The sequence below is a fragment of the Ischnura elegans genome, chromosome 6, assembly GCF_921293095.1.
Source record: "Ischnura elegans chromosome 6, ioIscEleg1.1, whole genome shotgun sequence".
Taxonomy (NCBI): Eukaryota; Metazoa; Arthropoda; class Insecta; order Odonata; family Coenagrionidae; genus Ischnura; species Ischnura elegans.
In genome coordinates, this window is record NC_060251.1 from 2,652,237 (window position 1) to 2,672,884 (window position 20,648).

Consider the following 20,648-nt stretch of genomic DNA (forward strand, 5'->3'; position numbering starts at 1 on the left):
CACTACGCAGAGGAGAAAACTCTTGAACAGATCAAGAGGCATTTCTGGTTTCCGAAAATGAGGCGAAGAGTGAAGAAGTACATCGCGGCCTGCATTGAGTGTGCCTACCACAAGAGAACTGGAGGAATGAAGGAGGGGACATTACACACAATTGAGAGGGTAGCCACCCCATTTCATACAGTTCATGTGGACCATCTGGGACCATTTCCACGAAGTAAGAGAGGCCATGAGTACGTACTAGCTTATCAGGATAACTTCACCAAGTTCATAGTGCTGAGGGCAGTAAGGAACGCAAAATCGAAGCCAGTTTGTGAAGCGCTGAAGGATATCGTTAGCCTATTTGGGTGCCCCGAGCGTCTGATATCAGACAGAGGAACCGCCTTCACTGCAAAGGAGTTCGAAGAGTTTTGTGGCAAGAATCAGATCAAACACATAAAGAACGCGACAGCCACCCCAAGAGCAAACGGGCAGGTTGAAAGGTCAAACAGTGTAATTACTAGGGCTATTTCCACGAAATACACATCAGAGGATGGAAGTGACTGGGACGTTGGATTGCGTAAGATTCAGTTTGCGATGAACTCAATGGTGAACAAGACGACGGGGAAGAGCACCCACGAACTCTTGTTTGCGTACAGTCCGCGAAATGCCTTAGGTAATCGGTTAGTATTGTTGTTGCAGGATAGTGACAGTAAGGAGGAAAAGGGATCCGTAGAACAAGTTAGGGCAGAAGCTTTAGCTAGAATAGCAGTGGTCCAAGGGAGGCAAAAGCAAAGGTATGACGCGTGCCATAAAATACCCCGAAAATATCAGCAAGGAGATTTAGTGCTAGTGGAAAGGGAAGCCCAATCGACTGGGACTTCGAGGAAGATAGCACCAAAGTTTAAGGGTCCACATCAGGTAGTCGAAGTGTTGCCAAGCGACAGGTACCTCCTACGTGACATCCCCGGTGCAAAACGCACTCAAAGACCCTTCAACTCTGTGTTTAGCTCCGATCGCATGAGACCCTGGTGTTGCCCCCCCTTGAATGCAGAAGAAGAAGATGACGACCCCCCCTTGAATGCAGAAGAAGAAGATGACTCCTCCCCCTTGAACGCAGAAGAAGAAGATGACGGCAAGGTGGTCAACCCGAGCACCCTGACAGTCTGGCAGAGGACCGAGGGCAATCCTAGGGCCAGGAAAGGCCGACTGTTACGCTGCCAGGCGGCGTGTCCCCCCCCGGGAGATGCTGCCCCCTGAGGGAGTGACCGTGAACCAACAGAGGTGGCTCAAGGGGACGCGTTGGGACGCGTCGAGAAGCCGTAAGGACAGTTGAGTTGAGTGAAGTCAAGTGTGCGGAGGGACATGGAGAGTGTCTGGGCTGGAGAGTCCTGTTTGTATAAGTGTGAAGAATAAAGTGTCATAGAGGTAGAAGTGAGCGAGAATCATTTCGAGAGCAACCAAAGGTGACACACACACTCCCCTTTTAACACGAAGATATCGTGTTTGACCAGAAATCATCATTGTATATTTCCAACTATTTTCTTGTTTTAAAAGCTTAAATAACGTTAGAAATACATCGTGTTTGGTCTTATTCTTTTATGAATTACGCGCACTTGAACTGAACACGATGTAAACACTTCGTCTCATTTTCCTCAAACGATGGATGCAGGGAAATTATACGACGGGACCGCGAGGAACTTTATTTGGGACCAGGAACGACGAACGATGAATGCGGGAAAACGATCAATGCGGGTACAGTAGATCAGGGTTCCACTGTATAATGCACTTGGTTTTAAATATATAAAGACAAAATAAATACCTGCTGAAAAACGTTATTTTCACTTTTACTTTATTATTCACATAAATTCAAACGAGGTGACCGTAGTCTATTGAGAGCTATTGCTATAAATTGAAAGCCTATTTGCCGTAGAAATGTTTCCTTCAGTAAAATTCCAATGGCAAACTCATATTTCAAAGCATATGGCATGTGCCCTAATTTTTTTGTGGGAACCGAACTTCGAGTTACAAATCAGATAATTTTTGAAAATGGTTCATTCTGGGTCCATTAGAAATGCAAGGTATTTCATTCGTCCTTTTTCGAACACAAGTCCATCCCAAGCTATCAATGAAATTGAAACGCTAAGACAAAATAACAAGACTTCCGCCATTAAAATGGAAAATATCGGTCAATGTGTCGTCATATAATAATAATAATAGTATTTATTTGCCCAGAGATCGATTACAGCATTGTGCATCAATGTAAGGCACCTCAATGAATTACACAAAGTGCACGTAGTAGTAGTGCATACAGTACGGACCAATTAATACACTTCGAATATTCGTGTGTAGAGAAATGCGTAGATTAAAGAGCCATGAAACATGATTAACATATCGAATTTGATCAGTCAATCGTAGTATTATTATCAATATTGAGATATTTTTAAGGTTTCATGGCGAAATTCACGGCTTTTTCCAGGTTTTTTCACGGTAGACGAAATTCACAGCTTATTCAAGATTTTCACGGTTGAGTGGGAACCCTGAGTGATTATCATTACCCTATCAAACGAAGGAAACTTTCCGACCATAGGCAATTTTAATGAGTGATTATTAAGAGATGTTTCCCTGAGCTCTGTGCCAAAGGCATTCATTGGCAATCTCAGACAATGTAAAACTCCTGACTATTCATGTAGCATCTAGGTCGCTGTGACATCAAGTGGAGTGGCATCGCATGGCCGCCCATCTGGCCTTTTTTAATTAGAGTTAACATTCGTCTAAACTGGGTTTTCTAAAACCAAATAATATATATATCTTGAATATACAAATGGTGGGTAACGAATCGCAATCAATGCCTTTTGTTTCCTTTGATGAAGTTAACTACCCTATTTTCCATGCCCTCCAAAGCGAAAAACCCTGGGCGATCTTTTCTAAGCTCACCTCTAAGGTACCGACGCAATGCTTACGAGTAAGAAATGCAAACAGGAGCATTGTAAGAATATGTCACTATGGGAGGAACTCCCCTGCTTGCTGCTTGTTTTTTACCTATGTTTTAGTTGACTGACTCAGGCTGAGGGCCAAGGCTACCCAGGGGCCGTATTCTATAACTCCAAACCGATCGGTGCGGCACCAATTCGTCGGGTGCGACGTCACACCGACTCCCGGCAAGCAGTGAGTGCGATTCTGTACGAACCCGATCGGTGCGGCACCGACGTGAGGACGGGAGATCGTCGGTAGCCGTACCGACAGCAAAAAGGTGTCGGTACGGCCACCGACTAGTGGGTTTCATGAACTCCCCGGTGCGCACAGTACGTTTTATTTTGTTTTTACCTCATCACCGAGTAAATAATGAGGTTTGCTGTAATGTTGTCTTTTTCTCCCCCTTCGAGTACGCCTCTATAATTCACTGTGTCATCATCTATATTGATTACCTTGACAGAAATATAAGATATTGGTGAATAAACATGAGGTTTGCTGACATATAATTGCTTTCTCTCATTTATGTTACCACTTTCACTCGCTTGTGATAGGATTTATTTCTCTCTATCATCATTTATTTGCTCCTTTGGCATAAAAAAGATATTTTTGATTAAATATGAGTTTTGCCGCAATGTTATCACTTTATCTCACTCTGAATAGGCAACTTTAGTGCAACCTCGACAAAACGACACCCCACGGTGCACCAATAAACACTTGCTATAGCGAATTGTCGCTTCACTGGAGGTGGAGCAAATAATAGCCAATATACCTGTTGCGAACAGTTATACAGGAACAGGAGTAGTGGGGCGACAGATAAATTTCTATCCGATAAACGTAAGTATAAATCCAGACGAAAGGTGATGTTTTTTGCATCACTAAATTTCCTTACTCAAACAATGACTGACTATTCAAACAATTTATAAGCCCCGCACTGAATAAAAATCATTCAAAACATTGTTTTATCAATCATTATGCCAATGCACAACCGACGAAGCCATTTTTCTATGCAGTTAATTAGTGCATTTACGTAATCATTCTATTATTTTGGTATTTTCCACTGAAAATTCAAAAATTAACTAATAAAACTGTATCGCGGTTATTTAATGCCTCAAATGCTTCCATTGGTGTATGTTTATTGTTCTTGTACATTAAGAGGCAGTGAAGTGAAATAACGTATTGCATTTGTTTCCGCAGTCGAAAACGGTGGAAGGTTGTATAATGTTCCTGCCTTGGAAGACTTTTACTATCAGATAATGTAATATCTTCATTATCTACGGTAAAAAGTTTGCTAAGCTTGAAAAATGATGTGATTAAAACTGCCGTTGTTAAAGGAAAGTTCCTTTTTGAGGTTACGCTTGCGATATATTTGAAATAATACACTGATTTTACCACGGCACTGCAAACGAGAGTTAGTTGTTCTGAGAGTTCTTCCAGCGGCCACCAGGGGATGCTCGGCTACCCACGTTATGGAAGAGAGCGCCAGTACGACTCCGACCACTGACGCGAATAGTTCACCCTTGCGAATCCGCAACGGAGAATAAATACGTCCATCCGGACAATTCACGCTGAGTGTTATTGCATCGTACATCCTACATCATCGCTAAGGCGCACTACCTATCTTTAGAGGCATCATTGCAAGAAATACCTCGTACTGCAAAGGGTTTTGTTGGGTGTAATGTAAAAAAGTTCCGTTTCATCTATGTTATATCACGCGGGGAATACTTCTTAAGATACTTATGATCGGAGTCCTTTCTTTCACGACTTCCGGTTTACATCACCAGCAATTATGAGGGGAGATAATGCTTTGCATTAATATAATCAACCTTACGCACTCTTGAAATTCTCGATTCGCAATCTATCCCTGAAATACTCCTCTTTAGGCTTAGGCGTAACCCCTTTCTCAGAAGTTCTCGCAGATTGGAGTGGGCAAAATCACCCGAACAAAGCTGCTTATAACTCTACATAGTCTGCATTCCTTGGGCGCTTTTGTTTTTTTTAATTGTGAAGAGCGAATAGGAAGACAAATTAATTTCGACACTCATATTACTCCTTTATTTTTATTTTCTCGCTTAGACGTGTTCGGTGTTTTTTTGACCATGGTGTCTGCCATCAAATGCTTTCTATTCATTCAACTCATGGACGTGCGGGTACGCTGCCGACAGCTTTCATCCGCCCGAGGAACAAAAGGAGATCAAGCATTCACGCATGCTAATGTCACATTATTTTCACCAAAATTAAGTACTTATTTATCGAACCACAGTTTACCACATAAATTTGAGACTGAGCACTCCATTAACTTCATTTCTAAAAGATCGCTAGCAATTACAGAGATTAAGGAGTCTCAATGTAAGTTTTTCCGGCGGTGAAACCCCCGCTATGGCGAGAGCCAACACCAAAATGCCCTCGTAAAACAAATTTTTTAATACGCTTATTATAGGGTCAATTGACAGTGCATCGGTTATCTCTCGTAATAGCGGGGGTGTCGCTATAGCCCGTACTTGCTTTAATGAGGTTCCACCTTATTATTTCACTCAATCATCAATTGGTGTTTCTCACAGCATAGAAATAAGATATTTTTATTTAAGTATGAAGTTTGCCACAACGGTATCAGTTTCTTTCATTTGTAACAGGCAACTTTATTTCAATTTATCGTGAGCCATTGATTCCCTGGACGATGAAAGAAGATATTTGTTAATAAGTATCAGGTTTGCCGCAATATTATCATTTTCTCTCACTTGGAATGCGCAACTTACACATATGTATTTCACCCAATCACAATTTCTTTACTTCCTCGTCATTACATTTCTTTTAATTACACCAAGCTCCATATTTTTATAACAATTTCCTTACTTGTTCCTCTAATATGAAATTTACATTTGCTTTTGAATCCTACGTTCACGTTCCATAGTATGTTATTTTCGTCAGCTATGGTGCCAATGGCATAACCTTCCGTTGATAACATTTAGACGGAACTTACTTAATGACAACTATATTACCAAATCATGAATAAATAGCAATTTCGGAACCAATATAGAAAAAAGAAACAACGATCTCAAGGATAGTTTCAATAATTCATTCCAGCAACAACAATCTCCATCACATACAAACTTTATTGTGATGTTGTAATATTGTTTCCTTCGATTCTGTAGGTACAGTATTACTAACTCACATTATATAAGCATTAATGCAGTTAACAATTGTTAACAACTTATCCAATATCGTTTATCTTAACCCATTGGCTTAAAGAGACAGCAATTCGCCGGCCTACGGGACTTTGCCGTAAACTAAAGAGCCGGCGATTCGCCGGTTGAATGCAGCGCTGTCTTTCAACACGCCTAATTAATTAACGGAATAAAATATTTGGATGAAATCTTAACATTAGTATCACAGAAACATTGTTCCTTAGGTCAAATGCATTTGCAGCTATCATTTTACAGTATTTTTACTCTTTACCTCGAAATGTATAACTGCCATTTTTTAGGGGTGCGTCTTTCCGCCAGTTATCTTTACTCACAGATGAAGGCCTTCCCGTTGCCTTTCATAGGCACTTATTATTCACTGTTTATGCAATTGTTTTCAAAGTAATTACCTTTAGTATTTATCGGAGGCGAGTTTTTGACTGTCTATTCATCTCTGCTGACGATAAGAAGGACGCATAAACGAGACGACTTCGTTTTCGTGGAATCAGACGCACCCACTGAAATGACTGAAATTTTGCTTCGTGCGTTCATGACAAGACTGACAGACGGCTGTAATGATATTACTTTGTAATGTCTAGTTATCAATTTCACGATTCACTTAGTATTATTGCCTTGCAAGTGAGCAGTTCATTTCGGATTATGAACCTCTCTTTCCTCCGCAGATGGCCGCAGAGGCCCGTCTCCCTTTCAAAATCACCTATCGGTTTACTATCAATGCTGACGTAGTGTTGTGTTTCACTTCCACTGCAAGTGCCTAACCTGATCCTTATAAAGGTGTTTTATTTCTTTATACCTTGCTCACAATTGTGTTTTGATATCGGATTCATGTCTCTGGCAATATAATACGCAGTTATTTGAGAACCTTCTTTTCTGGGTTGAAAATTGGTGAGAAGCAATTACTTTGTTATCGTTCGCTTTTTCTATCAATTTGCTTCTTACTCAGACCTTTGTTGCTCACGTTACATTATCAGAACTAATCACATTGTAAGACATTCTTCTTTTCTCAACGGCTATATAAACCCTGGGTTTGGCATTCAGATGGTCAGTTCGGAAGCACGAAAGGCTTTATTTCGTCGGTGTTTGTGCTCCTTGCGAAAATGGCAAGCAGAAAAATGGATTACTGTGAGAGTACCGATATCGAGAATGCTCTATTTGAGAGTAATGGTATGAGTAGTGGTGATGAAGATTCGTCCGATGAGCGGGAGAGCAACAATGAAACCGCTGACTGTGAGACAGGTAGCGAGGACTCTAGTGAAGAAGAGAGGTTGAGCGTCAACCAGTAAAGAAAAAAAGTAAAGGAAGACAGCTGAATGTGGAATACATGGAATAACCTCGTGAAAAAGTTTAATTTTTGTGGTGCACCTGGCATGAACTCGAGAGTGCTTCGGCATTTACCGGAAAATGCCAATGAACCGGATTTTTTTTAACACTTTTTTGCAACCTGACTTTTAGGAGTTGATCTGCCAAGAGACTAACAGATTTGCTGAAACTTTTTTGAATGCAGCGATGAATCGCAGAAGTTTGATGGGCGAATGGTTTCCAACCACTGCTGAAGAACTACGAGCATATTTTGCATTGTGTGTTTTGATGGCACAGGTGAAGAAAAATATAATTCAAAAGTATTGGAGTCTGCGAGTGGTCACTGAAACTCCTTTCTTCGGTAAAGTAAAGCCCTATCGACGCTTTCTATTGCTGTCTAAATTTTTGCATTTCACTGATAATTCAACTCTCGATGAAAATGACAGGCTAAGAAAGATTTCTCCCATCAGTCAGTACGTGAACAAAATATTTCAGTCTATATATTGCCCTTCACAAAATCTTGCTGTCGATGAAAGCCTTATGAAGTTTCGCGGCAGACTTAGTTTTAGAAGTATAACCCCAACAAGAGAGATAGATTTGGGATAAAGTTTTACAACATTTGTGAAAGTTCCTCAGGATATTGTCTATATGTTTGAAACATAGTGAAAGTCGGTGGGAGTGTGAGCAGTGCTGTGTTGCTCTTCAAATACCCGAATGCTTCAAGGATTTTCATACCAAAAAACCATGAGGATAACGAAATTTACATTAAATAGTATTAGTTTATATTATTGTTCAGAGAACCTACCAACCAGAAAAATACATTTAACATTAAATACGCATAAAAACAAAGTATGATGGCAACTTTCACTCAAGGAACTGATAACTCAAATTTTTTTTTACAGATTTCCTGAGATGAATTCAACGTTTGATTGTTTCCTTATCAGTGACTTGATCACTGTTAAAAAGAAATATATATAAAAACACACATATCACTATAACTTTTTCCAATTTTACCTTCGAAATTTCTCTTTGTTGCATTATTACAACAATTGTTGTAAAAAGTTACAATTTTGCTATTGTTAATAATTTTGCTTTGTAAATTCAAAATTCTTGTAGCAAAAAATTAAAGAACGTTCAACATTGTTTCATTGTAGTTAAGTGAAATTTTCAAGTAAATAGCAACATTATATGCGTAGATAAAAAATATTATTCAATTAAAGAATTTGGCTGAAATAAATCGTAATCCTCGGTAAGGGAAACGCTCAAAAAATACTAAGCCAATGGGTTAATCTAACAATAAGTTGCAATTTCCGCAAATAAAAAGATTGAGAATGACGACAACAAACTGTGCCAATGAGTCTTCACTTGTTTTTACCCGTCTTTCATTGGTGGTAACATGTTAGATGACTTTAACTTCGGATATATTAGGATTTTCCCTGTTTGGGAAGGAAGGGGAACCGTACCGACTGGTTTGAAACCGACGACCTTACAGAATAGCTGAAAGTGCCGTCGTCGGCATGGAAACCGTTGTCGGTACGGAATTATGTCCAGTCGGTGGGCTAGAAAGGGAAACCGACCGGTGCGGCACCGACGATATACAGAATACGGCCCCAGATCCCCTTGGACTTGCAACCAGGGAAGGGGGTGGGGGAAGATATGAAATTTGTGCGAGACACACCCACATTCTCAACTGCAATTTCTGAAAAAAACACACGTCTCTTTCACACGTTTATACGGTAACAGTGTACATAATAAGTTTCAACGCTAGGGTATGTCCTATGCCAGACTTACCTTGATGCCATCCATTGGAATCTGTCCGCCAAAACGTGCCGGCGCGTCAGGAAACTCGACCCCTTCGGGATGGTGAGTGTCCCTCCGGTAGACGAGCACATCGGCATCAACCAGTGCAGCATGGAACATGAGTATGAAGCTGAGGACCATGGTGGTGTAGAGCACCGTGATATGGCGTGAGAGTGGGCGCATGGTGCAGCAACAATGCCCTCCAGCACCATCCCCTCCACGGCGCAGCGCCATTGCCCACCACCTTCAGGACACCAGACACCCAACACAACTGAAAGAAAGGAAGCAAGTCCAATTGTAATAGTGCTCCCTTCCTTCATGATGGCAACCTACTGCATTAAGTTGGCGCTTATATTTCTAGAATGATCCCCTTAAAGAATTTGTGAATGAAATGATGAAGTGATGAATTGAATGAAAATGGATCCGAAGGGACATGAAATATTTGAAAACAAGAGTTACAGGTGATTTACAACATGATGTTAAAACTACAAGGAAGTAAGCTCAGTTGAAAGAGAGAAAGGATTACATTTCGTAAAAATAAGAAATGCCCATCCACTAATCACAAAATAACTCACTTTGATACCATTTTTTTTTCTAAAAGTATTCAATAGCAGTGGTAAGACCTCATACTTCCATGGAACGCAGAAGGAAAAAAAGATAAGGTTGGAATATTTAGAATCACTGTAAATAACAGGCATTCAGTCAATTCGTTAAGAAACACTACTTGATAGGATCAAAGATCCCAAAGTAGGCTAAGTAAGACGGGAATAGCAAAAGCATTAACTGCAAAATTATATGCCCTCAACTTCAGGGTGAATTCTATTCCACTACTAACCTTTAAGATAAAAAATAATGATGGGAATCAATGATATCTAGAACTTCAGCCTCACTGTACTTTTGGTTACAACGGATCCAACAGTACAATAGATCTGTCACATAAAGGAAGCCAGCTTTCAACTTAAAAAAGAACATTTACCAAAATACCACTTAAGTGATATTCTGCCCTAAGTTCAAAGATATCAACTAAAAAATTGTTTACATAAATAGCACAAATACCAATTACAATCCGTATATTTCGGATAAGCTTGTCATAAATCACATAAGCACGATCTGGAAGCACAGACGAGGCGATAGAGAGCAATGAACTACTTTTTCCCGGAGTGTTATAATTACTTCTCTGAAATTAATATGACGATGTCACAGAAAACTGGTGCGGCAAATGACAAACGCTTCCATTGGAGTCCAGATGGGTATCTGCCTCTTCTTGTATAAGCGGTCGTCGTTTACTTCAAATTTTAACCGATTTGATAAAAAAGGGTAAGGCGCCCACAGCATGTCAACTGGCAGAAGATGTTTGCGATGCCGTCACCTGAAACCAATAACACAATAACAAAAATAACAACATGATTCTAAAAAATGGTAACACTTGCATAAAACAAAATCAACAACATAAATAAATGTTTATTCAACGCAACATTACACAATATGTCAATGGTGCACGATAAGTCTTTCCTACCAATAATAACAAATAATTCTGTTCCCTAACATATTATCAATAAAAAGCCATGATTCCTGAAACTTGTACATTTAAAATGAACAATTTAATTGAAAGTAACGCAATTAATAAGCTAAATAGAGCGCAAAGAAAGTTGATTTTAAGTTACATGAGTTTACATTAGTGCGAGCGACACAAAATGCATTTACTGTATTTACGTGATTCAAGCAATAAACGCAGAAACAAACCCTGCAAACACAACACCATTGGAATTGGATACTTCCTTTTCATAAATAAATTAATGCCATTTCGTTTAGAACATAAAAGAAGATGTTTGTATGAAATCTATACTATTACCTCTTGAGCTCACATACACTCGATTTTGTTGACGACGTTATCCTGGTTTATTATACTTCCGCTAGAGGGTGTGTTATTGAGACAATTGAGTAGCGGAAGCATGACTGCCAACCCTACCAAAACTATCAAATGGCAATGTGATATCAGCTGATGCCAGCGTATTAATCAAGGCCCTTATATATATATAAGGGCCTTGGTATTAATAATGTATGTCCACCGCTAATAAACCATAATATAGCGTAAAAAGCAGCGAACGAAAATAAATAATACCATATGAAGAGATGGATTGAAACCATATCTATTTCCTCGCGAAAATAACTATACTAACTTTTTGGTCAACGGAGTAGCGAGTCAGTTCATATTTTCCTTTTGAAAATTTGCTCATTATAAAATATGGCCAATTTTAGCAAAGATAGTTGTAAGCAAATTAACGTGCATTTAAATAAAGAGGAAAAACAAATTTTCCGAATAATCATATCGATACCTCCACTCAGTGGCGGTTTGCCCATAAGGACTCTCGGACGCCGCCCCTCCCAAATATTTGAAAAAGTAAAAAAAATAAATATCCATTAATTTATAATTATTCATCTGATTAATCAAAGCGCTTTTTCAGTCCCATACATCGAAAGTGTTGGAAAAACACGAAAATAAATAGCGCGAGAAGTTCGTATTTGTAGCCGTGGGGCGCTGGCCAGAACGTCCCAATCCATCCCCATGCAGTTATATGGAGAGTGGTAGTGGTGGGGGCCGCTGGTGCTATGACGCGTCTAACGTTGTGTCTTATGGAAGTCTTGGGACGTCGTCCGAGAATGCGCAGAGCGACGTGTGAGTTGACATCGCTGCGCAGGCCGGCGGGCGTATAATCTGGCGTCTACTTGGTGCTGCCACAGAAAAGGGACCTACGGAATCAGAATGGTCACTGTACTGGGTGTAGTTATACGATTTAAATTTTTAATTACTGGTAGGTATTGCTACAGTAAATAAATTATCCCATTATGCTTGCGTTTTTTGGTGTTTGAATTCCGGAACACATAAAATCCAACTAGTTAAAGGCCGTATTGACGAAGGAAAACTATTCTCGAGTATTTGACACAATTCTGTTATGATTACGAATTTCAAGAACCTTGGGGAAACTAATATTATAATATTTAGGCCTTAACAATGTATTCATATCTTCCCGATGATTAGAAATACGGTACCTATTTTTCAGATAAATTTATCAAAAGACCTGCAGTATTAGGAAAAATCCGTTAACATTCCCAACTGATTTATAATTTAAGAAATAGTTGCGTGCGTGATAGGGTGAAGGATTAAATATGATTTAAATCGTTAAGCGCGACTTTAAATAGAGTCATTCAATTAATGTCATGAAGTGCCGCGTACAACGCACCTTTTGTGTGTAGGTTCATCATTTTTCTAGCCATCCTTGTTGTATTAGTTCATGTTCACCTAATTCCTCGGCGGCAGAGCGGTAGCTGTCTGACGGAAAATGCCCACTTGGGTCTGATTTAAGTGGCCTCGAAGAGTTCATATCAGTGCGGAAATCCTTACAGCTCCCATCTGTGGCTCAGTCGAGTCGTCTTCTTTTACGATCTAGAACTTATTTTCTATTATATCATGGCAATGATTTCGAAGACACGGTTATTCCAAATGCGACCCGTTGGCGTCTCGTGTGTTTACCACATATGAATCTTAGACTCAAGGAGATGGTCCGTGACGTCCTTTGTTTGCTTGAATGCCTTTGCTGACCTTAAATCCGTCCCTCAGCTGAATCAGCATTAGTGGACCACGACTTCTATCTCCCTTGAGTCGTCCTTATAGTAACGGCAAGACTCTCGGAAAGAACGGAGTGAAATGAGTTCAGACATCATTTTCGAGGAGTTAATTGTGCGTAATTGCCGATTAAGAAGTTCCTTATATTAGTGCTGTGTGTACACTCAAGAAGGTAATTTTGAATTAATCAACAGTGCTCGTTTTTTAAGGGAAATATAGGGAAAAATTGTCCCAATAGGGAAGTGCACTAGTGTTTCAAATGCACCAAACACATTTTTTAAATTAGAGTTCAGAATAACATAATGTCGTAAAACCACAGTTTAAATCCTAATAGTGAATACTTTATTCGAGATGACCGTCTGAAATATGGAAAAATTCAAAGGCCGCGAAAACGGGTGTCCATGTTGAATATTGGCCGTGACGTCACAAGGCAGTAGCAGAAGGCAGCTTCTACACCGTTTAGTTCTACCACTATTATTGCATAGAAAAATTACAGAATTTGAGGGTATCCGTTTTTTGCTGTCATAAAATATCTTCAGAATATATATGTGGATGCTTCTCTTTTGAGTAAACGACTTCATCATTGCGTAATATATTAATATTCATTTACGTGTCAACTTCAAGTTTGGAAAGAGTAGTACGAATAGCACATTGAATCTTTAATAAGTGCATGATGGCATTTATTTTTCGCTGGGTATATTTTGACACAATGCCGTTTATCATGCCAAAACTTTTTTTGTAAGAACCGAGTCAAACTAATAAACCTATTTCAGACGTTTGCTGCAAGACTTATTCGTTGCGTATGTATTCACGCCGGCCGGAACGTTCGCCCTTCGCAACTAGAATCATGGGATGTTAGCCTTATTTCCGAGCTGGCTGGTTGTTGCAATGGTTCGCTGTCCAGGATGGGTTCAAGAAAAGATAATCTTGGTTGGGAGAAGGAAAATTCCAACGATTTATAAATGGTTTACCAAACTTTGATGTATTTATGGTTACTGAATTTTTGAATAAGGAGGACAGGTTCAACGCTCCATAGAAATGCGAGACGTTAAGGCTAACAAGGGTAGACCGCGTACCTTGCTGCATCTTTTTCAATTAGGGCGTTAGTTAGGCTGTAATTAATTAATTTTCATGCGTTACTTTTTACAAGTTATATATATAAATCCAAAATGTCCTCCTCTTCTCAATGGGTCGGTTGGGGTAGTGCTAGCGTGCACGACTCTAAGGATAGCTTTCACCCGAGGGACCGTGGTTCAAGACTGCGTCATGGCATTATTTTTTGTTGTCTTCATTGTGATTATACGGCATCAAGTTTATCATTAATTATAATTGCAGCAATCATTGACGTGAGACAATTTTTTTATCATCATTATGGCGTTTAGGTATTTAAGCAGTGTCATTACAAACGCAGAGATACGATGACTACAAGGGTTGATGTGCGCTAAAATGTTAATATTTTCTTTGCTTATACTGACCAACTTCCACATTAAAAATGAAAACCACTCTTGCAAGAGCACATACCATTAAAGGCTCGCGGCAAGCAACAATATGCGTACAGGCATAATTAATAAGAACACAAAGCGAATATAAAATGCCATATATCTCGAACACTTGTAATTCACATTACTCCAAAGGGAGTTTACTTACTCAGTACATGCCTCAGTACCTTGTACTCAGTACCAACCAGTTTACCTCAGTAGCAGTGCTAAAAGAACCATTCTGAAATATAATTTCAATTAACAAATAGGATGAAATAAAAGTTGATAACCCTGGACCGGGCGCGCTGGCGTATAAAATACGTCAATCTTTGAAAACCAAGGATTTCGACATTGTACGTACATTCTGGGCTATAATGGTCTCGTGTATTCTTACAATGTACTTTGACTGCCTATATTGCGAGTTTTCAAAGTTCGAGGTATTGTAGCTAATTTTTTGGATCAGCAAGATGAACCCGTCACCAGTGGAGTACAAATTACGCCGCGCGACCTGCCGTGTACCTTTATATCTGTATCACCTATAAATGTACTAATTTCAACAAATAAAGATTAACTTTAACAAAAAACGTTTGTTATCATATATGCACATATCATGGGCAAAGTACGCATTTTGCCCAGTCGTGTAAAAAAACAGTCGCGCCATAATTCTTTAACCAAACTACTTTCAGTTTATAAATTACGTAGGTCTACGCGGATGATGCTATATTTTGACTCAACACACTTTCTGATGTGACTGAGGTACCTATTAAGTAAATTATTATAATATAAATATCAATTTGATCTTACAATACCCGCAAATGATCTTCAAAACAGAATATCATCGATAGGTAAGAGTCAGGAGCAGCCTTGAACCATTTATTCCGTATAGCTTGTGCTTAAGGCACGGGAATGAATATCTTCTCCAGGCTTTTTTTTCGACGTCGAGATGAAATTTGAAACAAAAAATCATTTATAATTCTATTTTGAATTCATGTTTTCGGTACTAGACGACATTTTTAGGAAGCAAACTCCACCGATTCCCGGAAACTCTCGCCGCGCTAAAGAAGGCGACGGAATTCAGTGATACTCCACTGGTGACTACTGCCTTGTGACGTCACATCTCAATCAAGATGGAGGCACTGTGTTTCAGCGCAACATGAAATTTTCCGACTTTCAAAACGTTTTAAAGTGCGTACCCCAGATGCAGAAAATAAAAGTGACTATACTAATGTTTCTTTTTTAGGCTAAACTTTCAAATTCAGCAATAAAAAAAAATTAGTGCACTTCCCTATTCTGTGTCCAGGCACCTTGTTCTTCTTGGTCGTATTTTTCGTCGCCCTATTTTGTGTCGTCCCTTGTTTATTTATAGACTAGTGCCCTTGCCATGTGTTCAATCAGAAAGAAATTGTTGTCCAGCGCTGATTTCAACGAACGTGTAATTGATCACTTTGCTGGACAAAATGAAAGAAGGATGGACTTTTGCAATATAACTAAAGGCCTGTGAGTAATTCATATTTTGTTAAAAATGTGTGAGAAATGTTTAATTGTTGATTTTAAACCATATTGTATTCAAGAAGCAACGCGAACACCGCCATCAAAGTTTACATCTGCAATAGCAAAGCGCGCGCATTCTAGTAGTGTTTGTTGCCTAGTGGAAGTCAGTGACACTCTCCTCCCTCCTCAGGTGTTACAAGTGTCATTGCTACCTAAATCATTGCAAATGTTGAATAGATTTGACAAATAACGCATTCTGATTGCAAAACGAACAACAGAAGTGTATTGCGTGCATATCCGCACGAAGAATGTAGGCGCTAAAACCTAAAGTTACGTATTTTCGTTTGTATTTGCAAAATATCGCAGCAAATATATTTTTATTCTTCAAGATCATTGATCAGTATCATCGAGAGTCCGGACTAAGCCGATCCGTATGACCGAGAGTCTACTGCATTTAGTATTTATTAATCAAGCTTTATTAGGAAAACTAGGTATTTTTGTTGAAAAAAACGGAACGTATGGCATCACAGAATTTAATTCCTAGATTGCCGTAAAAACTTAATAAAATACACGAAATATTAAAAAATTATGACCCCCCGGTGGAGTGCGCCCCCCCTAGCATTTGCCTCACGAGCCGCCACTGCCTCCACTGCACAAACGCTCATCAGTCGCCCACCGAATCAAATCCGCTCATCTAGTAGACTAACAATACGAAGCCGCTCTGCTGGCAGTGTCCGAAGCATTAACGCTCATATCATATTCTCCAAGCTCGGAGGTGAGCATTTATGGCATTTATGCTCCGGACACTGCCAGCTGAGCGGATTCGTATTCTTGGGATACTAGATGAGCGGATTTGATTCGGTGGGCGATTGTTGAGCGTTTTTGCAGTGGAGGTAACACATGTGTGGAAAAATGGAAAGTTAAATAATGCATTGTTTAACTTCACATTTTTATGTAAAGAAAACTAAAGGAGCCGAATGGCTGAATGTTCTAGGTGGTTCGCAGATTTAAGGGGAATCCTTGATAAGATTACCACTTGAAGAGACGGTGTTTTTATTTATATAAATTCAATTATATTTGACTTAAAAAAATTAGCCCTGAATAGGATGGTTTCCTATCATATTTTTATTGCCTAAATCGAAAGAGTATTACTCCTGGAGAACGCATTCACTCCTTAAGATTTTTTAATGACGATATCAATTTTTCGCGATTAAACGAAAATTGAAAAATTTCAAGCGCGCGAAAACGCGACGGCTAAGTGGGAATGATGGGAAAAGTCCGTCTGACGTATTTCTGGTTCCAGCTGTCGCCATGTGAGGTGACCTTGGGGCGAGGCTTGAGCGCTGATACGATGCAGGCTGCTAGCAGGTAGCTGAGTACCCTGCTAGCAGGTATACCTAATATAATAATCCTTAATTAAGCCAAGCGCTATAGCGCCTGGCTTAATTAAGGATTATTATTACCCTATCATAGGAAGGAAACTTTCCGACCATAGGCAAATTTAATAGGTGATTATTAAGACATGTTTCCTTGAGCTCTGTGCCTCATGCATGCATTGGTAATCTCAGACGATGTAAAACTCCTATATACTCGTAAAGAAACTAGGTCCCTGTGACGTCACGAGGAGTGGCATCGCATGGTCGCCAATCTGGCCTTTTTCAAATGCGTTTAAAATTGACCATTGCCATTCGTCTAAACTGGGATTTCTAAAACCAAATAATTTGTCAATTATGAACACACTAATGGTGGGTAACGCAATCAATGCCTTTCGTTTCATTTATTGAAGGAAACTACCTTATTAGGATCCTATTGGAACCGACGACTTTGCAAGGACGGATCCAGGAATTTTTCTAGGGGGGTACCAGGGTCTGACAAGAAAACGGTCTTCTCATATTTTGGATTAAAAAGTACAAGCTACAATTTAGTTACGAAATGTACTCTCAATATTATTATAAAATTTATTGATATGGAAATATTTAAAACTTTAATATTAAAAAATATTGTTTTAAATAAAATAAATAATTGTATTAAGAATCTCGTCTATTTTTTAAGCGTCCAGGAAGTTGGGGGCGTTTCCCCTAACCCCCCTAAATTCGCCTACGACTGATTGGATGGAAAAAGCCCATCCTTCTTATTCTGCCGATTCCGATTTCTAAAAATCTCTATCACCGCAATCAACTATGAAAAGAATTAATGTGTTGAGCATTCTGAAATAAAAAAAATCATGTAAACTACGTTAAGCCAACTTTTAGAAAAATATTTATTACTTATTGATAAAATAATTCATATCAATATCAAGTAGGTAATACATGTAACGAGTAAGAAGCCGCAAAATAAAATTTAAAAAGTAAGTTAATAATAGGGTGGTTTCCTTCATCAAAGAAAACGAAAGGCATTGATTGCGATTCGTTACCCACCATTAGTGTATTCATAATATACAAATTATTTTGTTTTAGAAATACCGGGTTAGACGAATGGCAATGGTCCATTTTTATCCTCATTTGAAAAGGGCCAGATTGGCGCCCATGCGATGCCACTCCACGTGACGTCACAGGGACCTAGTTTCTATACGAGAAGATAGGACTTATACGTCGTCTGAGGTTACCATTGCATGCATGAGGCGCAGAGCTCAGGGAAACATGTCTTAACAATCACTTATTAAAACTGGCTAAGCTCGGAAAGTTTTCCTCGTTTGATAAGTTATTAATAATCCTTATTTAAGCCAAGCGCTACCAGTCAGCAGGGTACTAGGCTAGCCGCTAGCAGCCTGCGTCGTATCAGCGCTAAGCCTCGCCTCAAGGTCACCTCGCAGGGCGGGAGGGGGAACCAGAAATACGTCACGCGGAGAGACTTCCCGACATTCATACTTAAGCGTCGCGTTTTCGCGCGCTTGAAAATTTTCACTTTTCATTTAATCGCGAAAAATAGATATCGTCATTTAAAAATCTAAAAGCGAGAAATACGTACTCCAGGAGTAATAATCTTTCGATTTAGGCAATAAAAAAATAATAGGAAACCACCCTATTAGTAACATAATAATTTTAAAGAAGTTTGTGGAGACGTGAAAGAGTCTGGGCACATATTCATTTGAAAAAGAAACGAGTGCATTCATTGGTTTATGAAAATGTTTTCGTTCGAAACATACTTAAGTGATACATTTTCATTTGCATATTGAAAACTTTATCATGATCTGTAATTATAATCTGATCCTAAAATATTCTCAGCATCTCGGCTGATAATATATTTTCTAATTTATTAAAGTATTCTGCGATTTAAGGTAGGTTTGCATTAACCAAATTTATAAAATGAACACTGGCAGTGTCCCCGTCCTGCATGGACTATCCTCTTCAACTCATATTAGGCCCACTGTCTTTCACTCCATCCATGAATATCATTGTCTTCATTCCTCTCCCTCGATTATCAAACATTTTCCCCTGCTTTCAACATCCCCTCCCCGCTAAGTACTCGCTGCATCCAGACCTTCCGTGTCCTCCGTCTCTCCTCCATTAATTATCACCTCACCCACCATGGCCAGCACTTCGTCGTTCCAGATCCTCTTCCTCGTCCATTGTAAAGCGCTACACTCCAGATTAGACTCTAAACTATTTACCCATTTCTTTAAACTATTACACAACTATCCTACCATCGGCTCTATCCTTCTCATGAACGCCTCTTTTCCTAACACAATTGGGTAGTTTCCTTCATCAAAGAAAACGAAAGGCATTGATTAAGATTCGTTACCCACCATTAGTGCATTCATAATATAATACTAATAATAATACATATAAATTATTTGGTTTTAGAATTCCCAGTTTACACGAATGGCGCTAGTCATTTTTATCCTAATTTGAAAAAAGCCAGATTGGCGGCCATGCGATGCCACTCCTCGTGACGTCACAGGGACCTAGTTTCTTTACGAGTATATAGGAGTTTTACATCGTCTGAGATTACCAATGCATGCATGAGGCACAGAGCTCAGAGAAACATATCTTAATAATCACCTTTCTAATTTGCCTATGGTCGGAAAGTTTCCTTCGTTTGATAAGGCATTAATTAGGCCAAGCGCTACCTGCTATCAGCCTGCATCAAGGTCGGTAAAAGGCAGGTCGTGTCACGCTCCCATAGTGCATTTCGGTTTGATCATCTTGGTTCCCACCTGTCTGTTGTTTACATGGTGTTTGCATAGGGCATATGAATTAATTTCAAAAAATTGTGTGCTGCAGTGCTCCGATTTGCTCCAATTCCACGAAAAACGGAGTATGAATATTTCGTTTTCCTTCTGATCGTAAAAGAAAGGCTCCTTGGTCGATAGATTGCAGAAGAAACAAATGGAAATCTACAATAACATCGCACATTGTGAGGTAAGGAAGTGACAATATTATAAGTATTTTTTGCCTGTATTTGTACTTTGTAAATATTTATATATTCAACGTAAGTCTTAATAATTCTAGCAATAGTCTATGTCAATGAGGGAACGTCACATAGTAGAAATATAGGCTTCTCAAAAGTTGTTGACAACGCTGTTGTCACCAGCATATTTTGATACGGATTCATCACGCTTTGCCTTGAAATTATGTTAAGTAATGCAAAAGTGCCAAACTTTTCAATGTTATTTATTACTTCGGGTCATGTTTCATACGGAATAATACGGAAATGGTGCATTTTCATTGTAAATTAGTAGAATAATCGGATCGTATGTAGGCTCGCTTGCGCCAGTATACATTTCTTCAATTCAGTTTTATACGTGCAATGGATAATGCCTTCTCTGTTCAGAAATTCCTCAATTTTTACGAATATTATTAT

General features: G+C 39.2%; 1 protein-coding gene across 4 annotated transcripts in view; it reads right to left on the reverse strand.

Annotated features, from left to right (window-relative positions):
• Window positions 1-20,648, reverse strand: part of LOC124160407 (E3 ubiquitin-protein ligase RNF13-like) — a 219,007-nt gene that overhangs the window by 85,782 nt on the left and 112,577 nt on the right. Inside the window, exons 1-3 of one of the 4 annotated variants that reach the window (XM_046536245.1) lie at window positions 11,104-11,200; window positions 10,425-10,620; window positions 9,243-9,522 (exon numbers count right to left, since the gene is read on the reverse strand). In XM_046536245.1, coding sequence (XP_046392201.1) covers window positions 9,243-9,485 — 243 coding nt within the window. In that variant the 5' untranslated portion in view covers window positions 9,486-9,522; window positions 10,425-10,620; window positions 11,104-11,200. Of the gene's footprint in view, window positions 1-9,242; window positions 9,523-10,424; window positions 10,621-10,994; window positions 11,074-11,103; window positions 11,201-20,648 lie in introns of those variants that run through there. The other 3 variants (XM_046536247.1, XM_046536246.1, XM_046536248.1) reach the window with 3 other exon arrangements.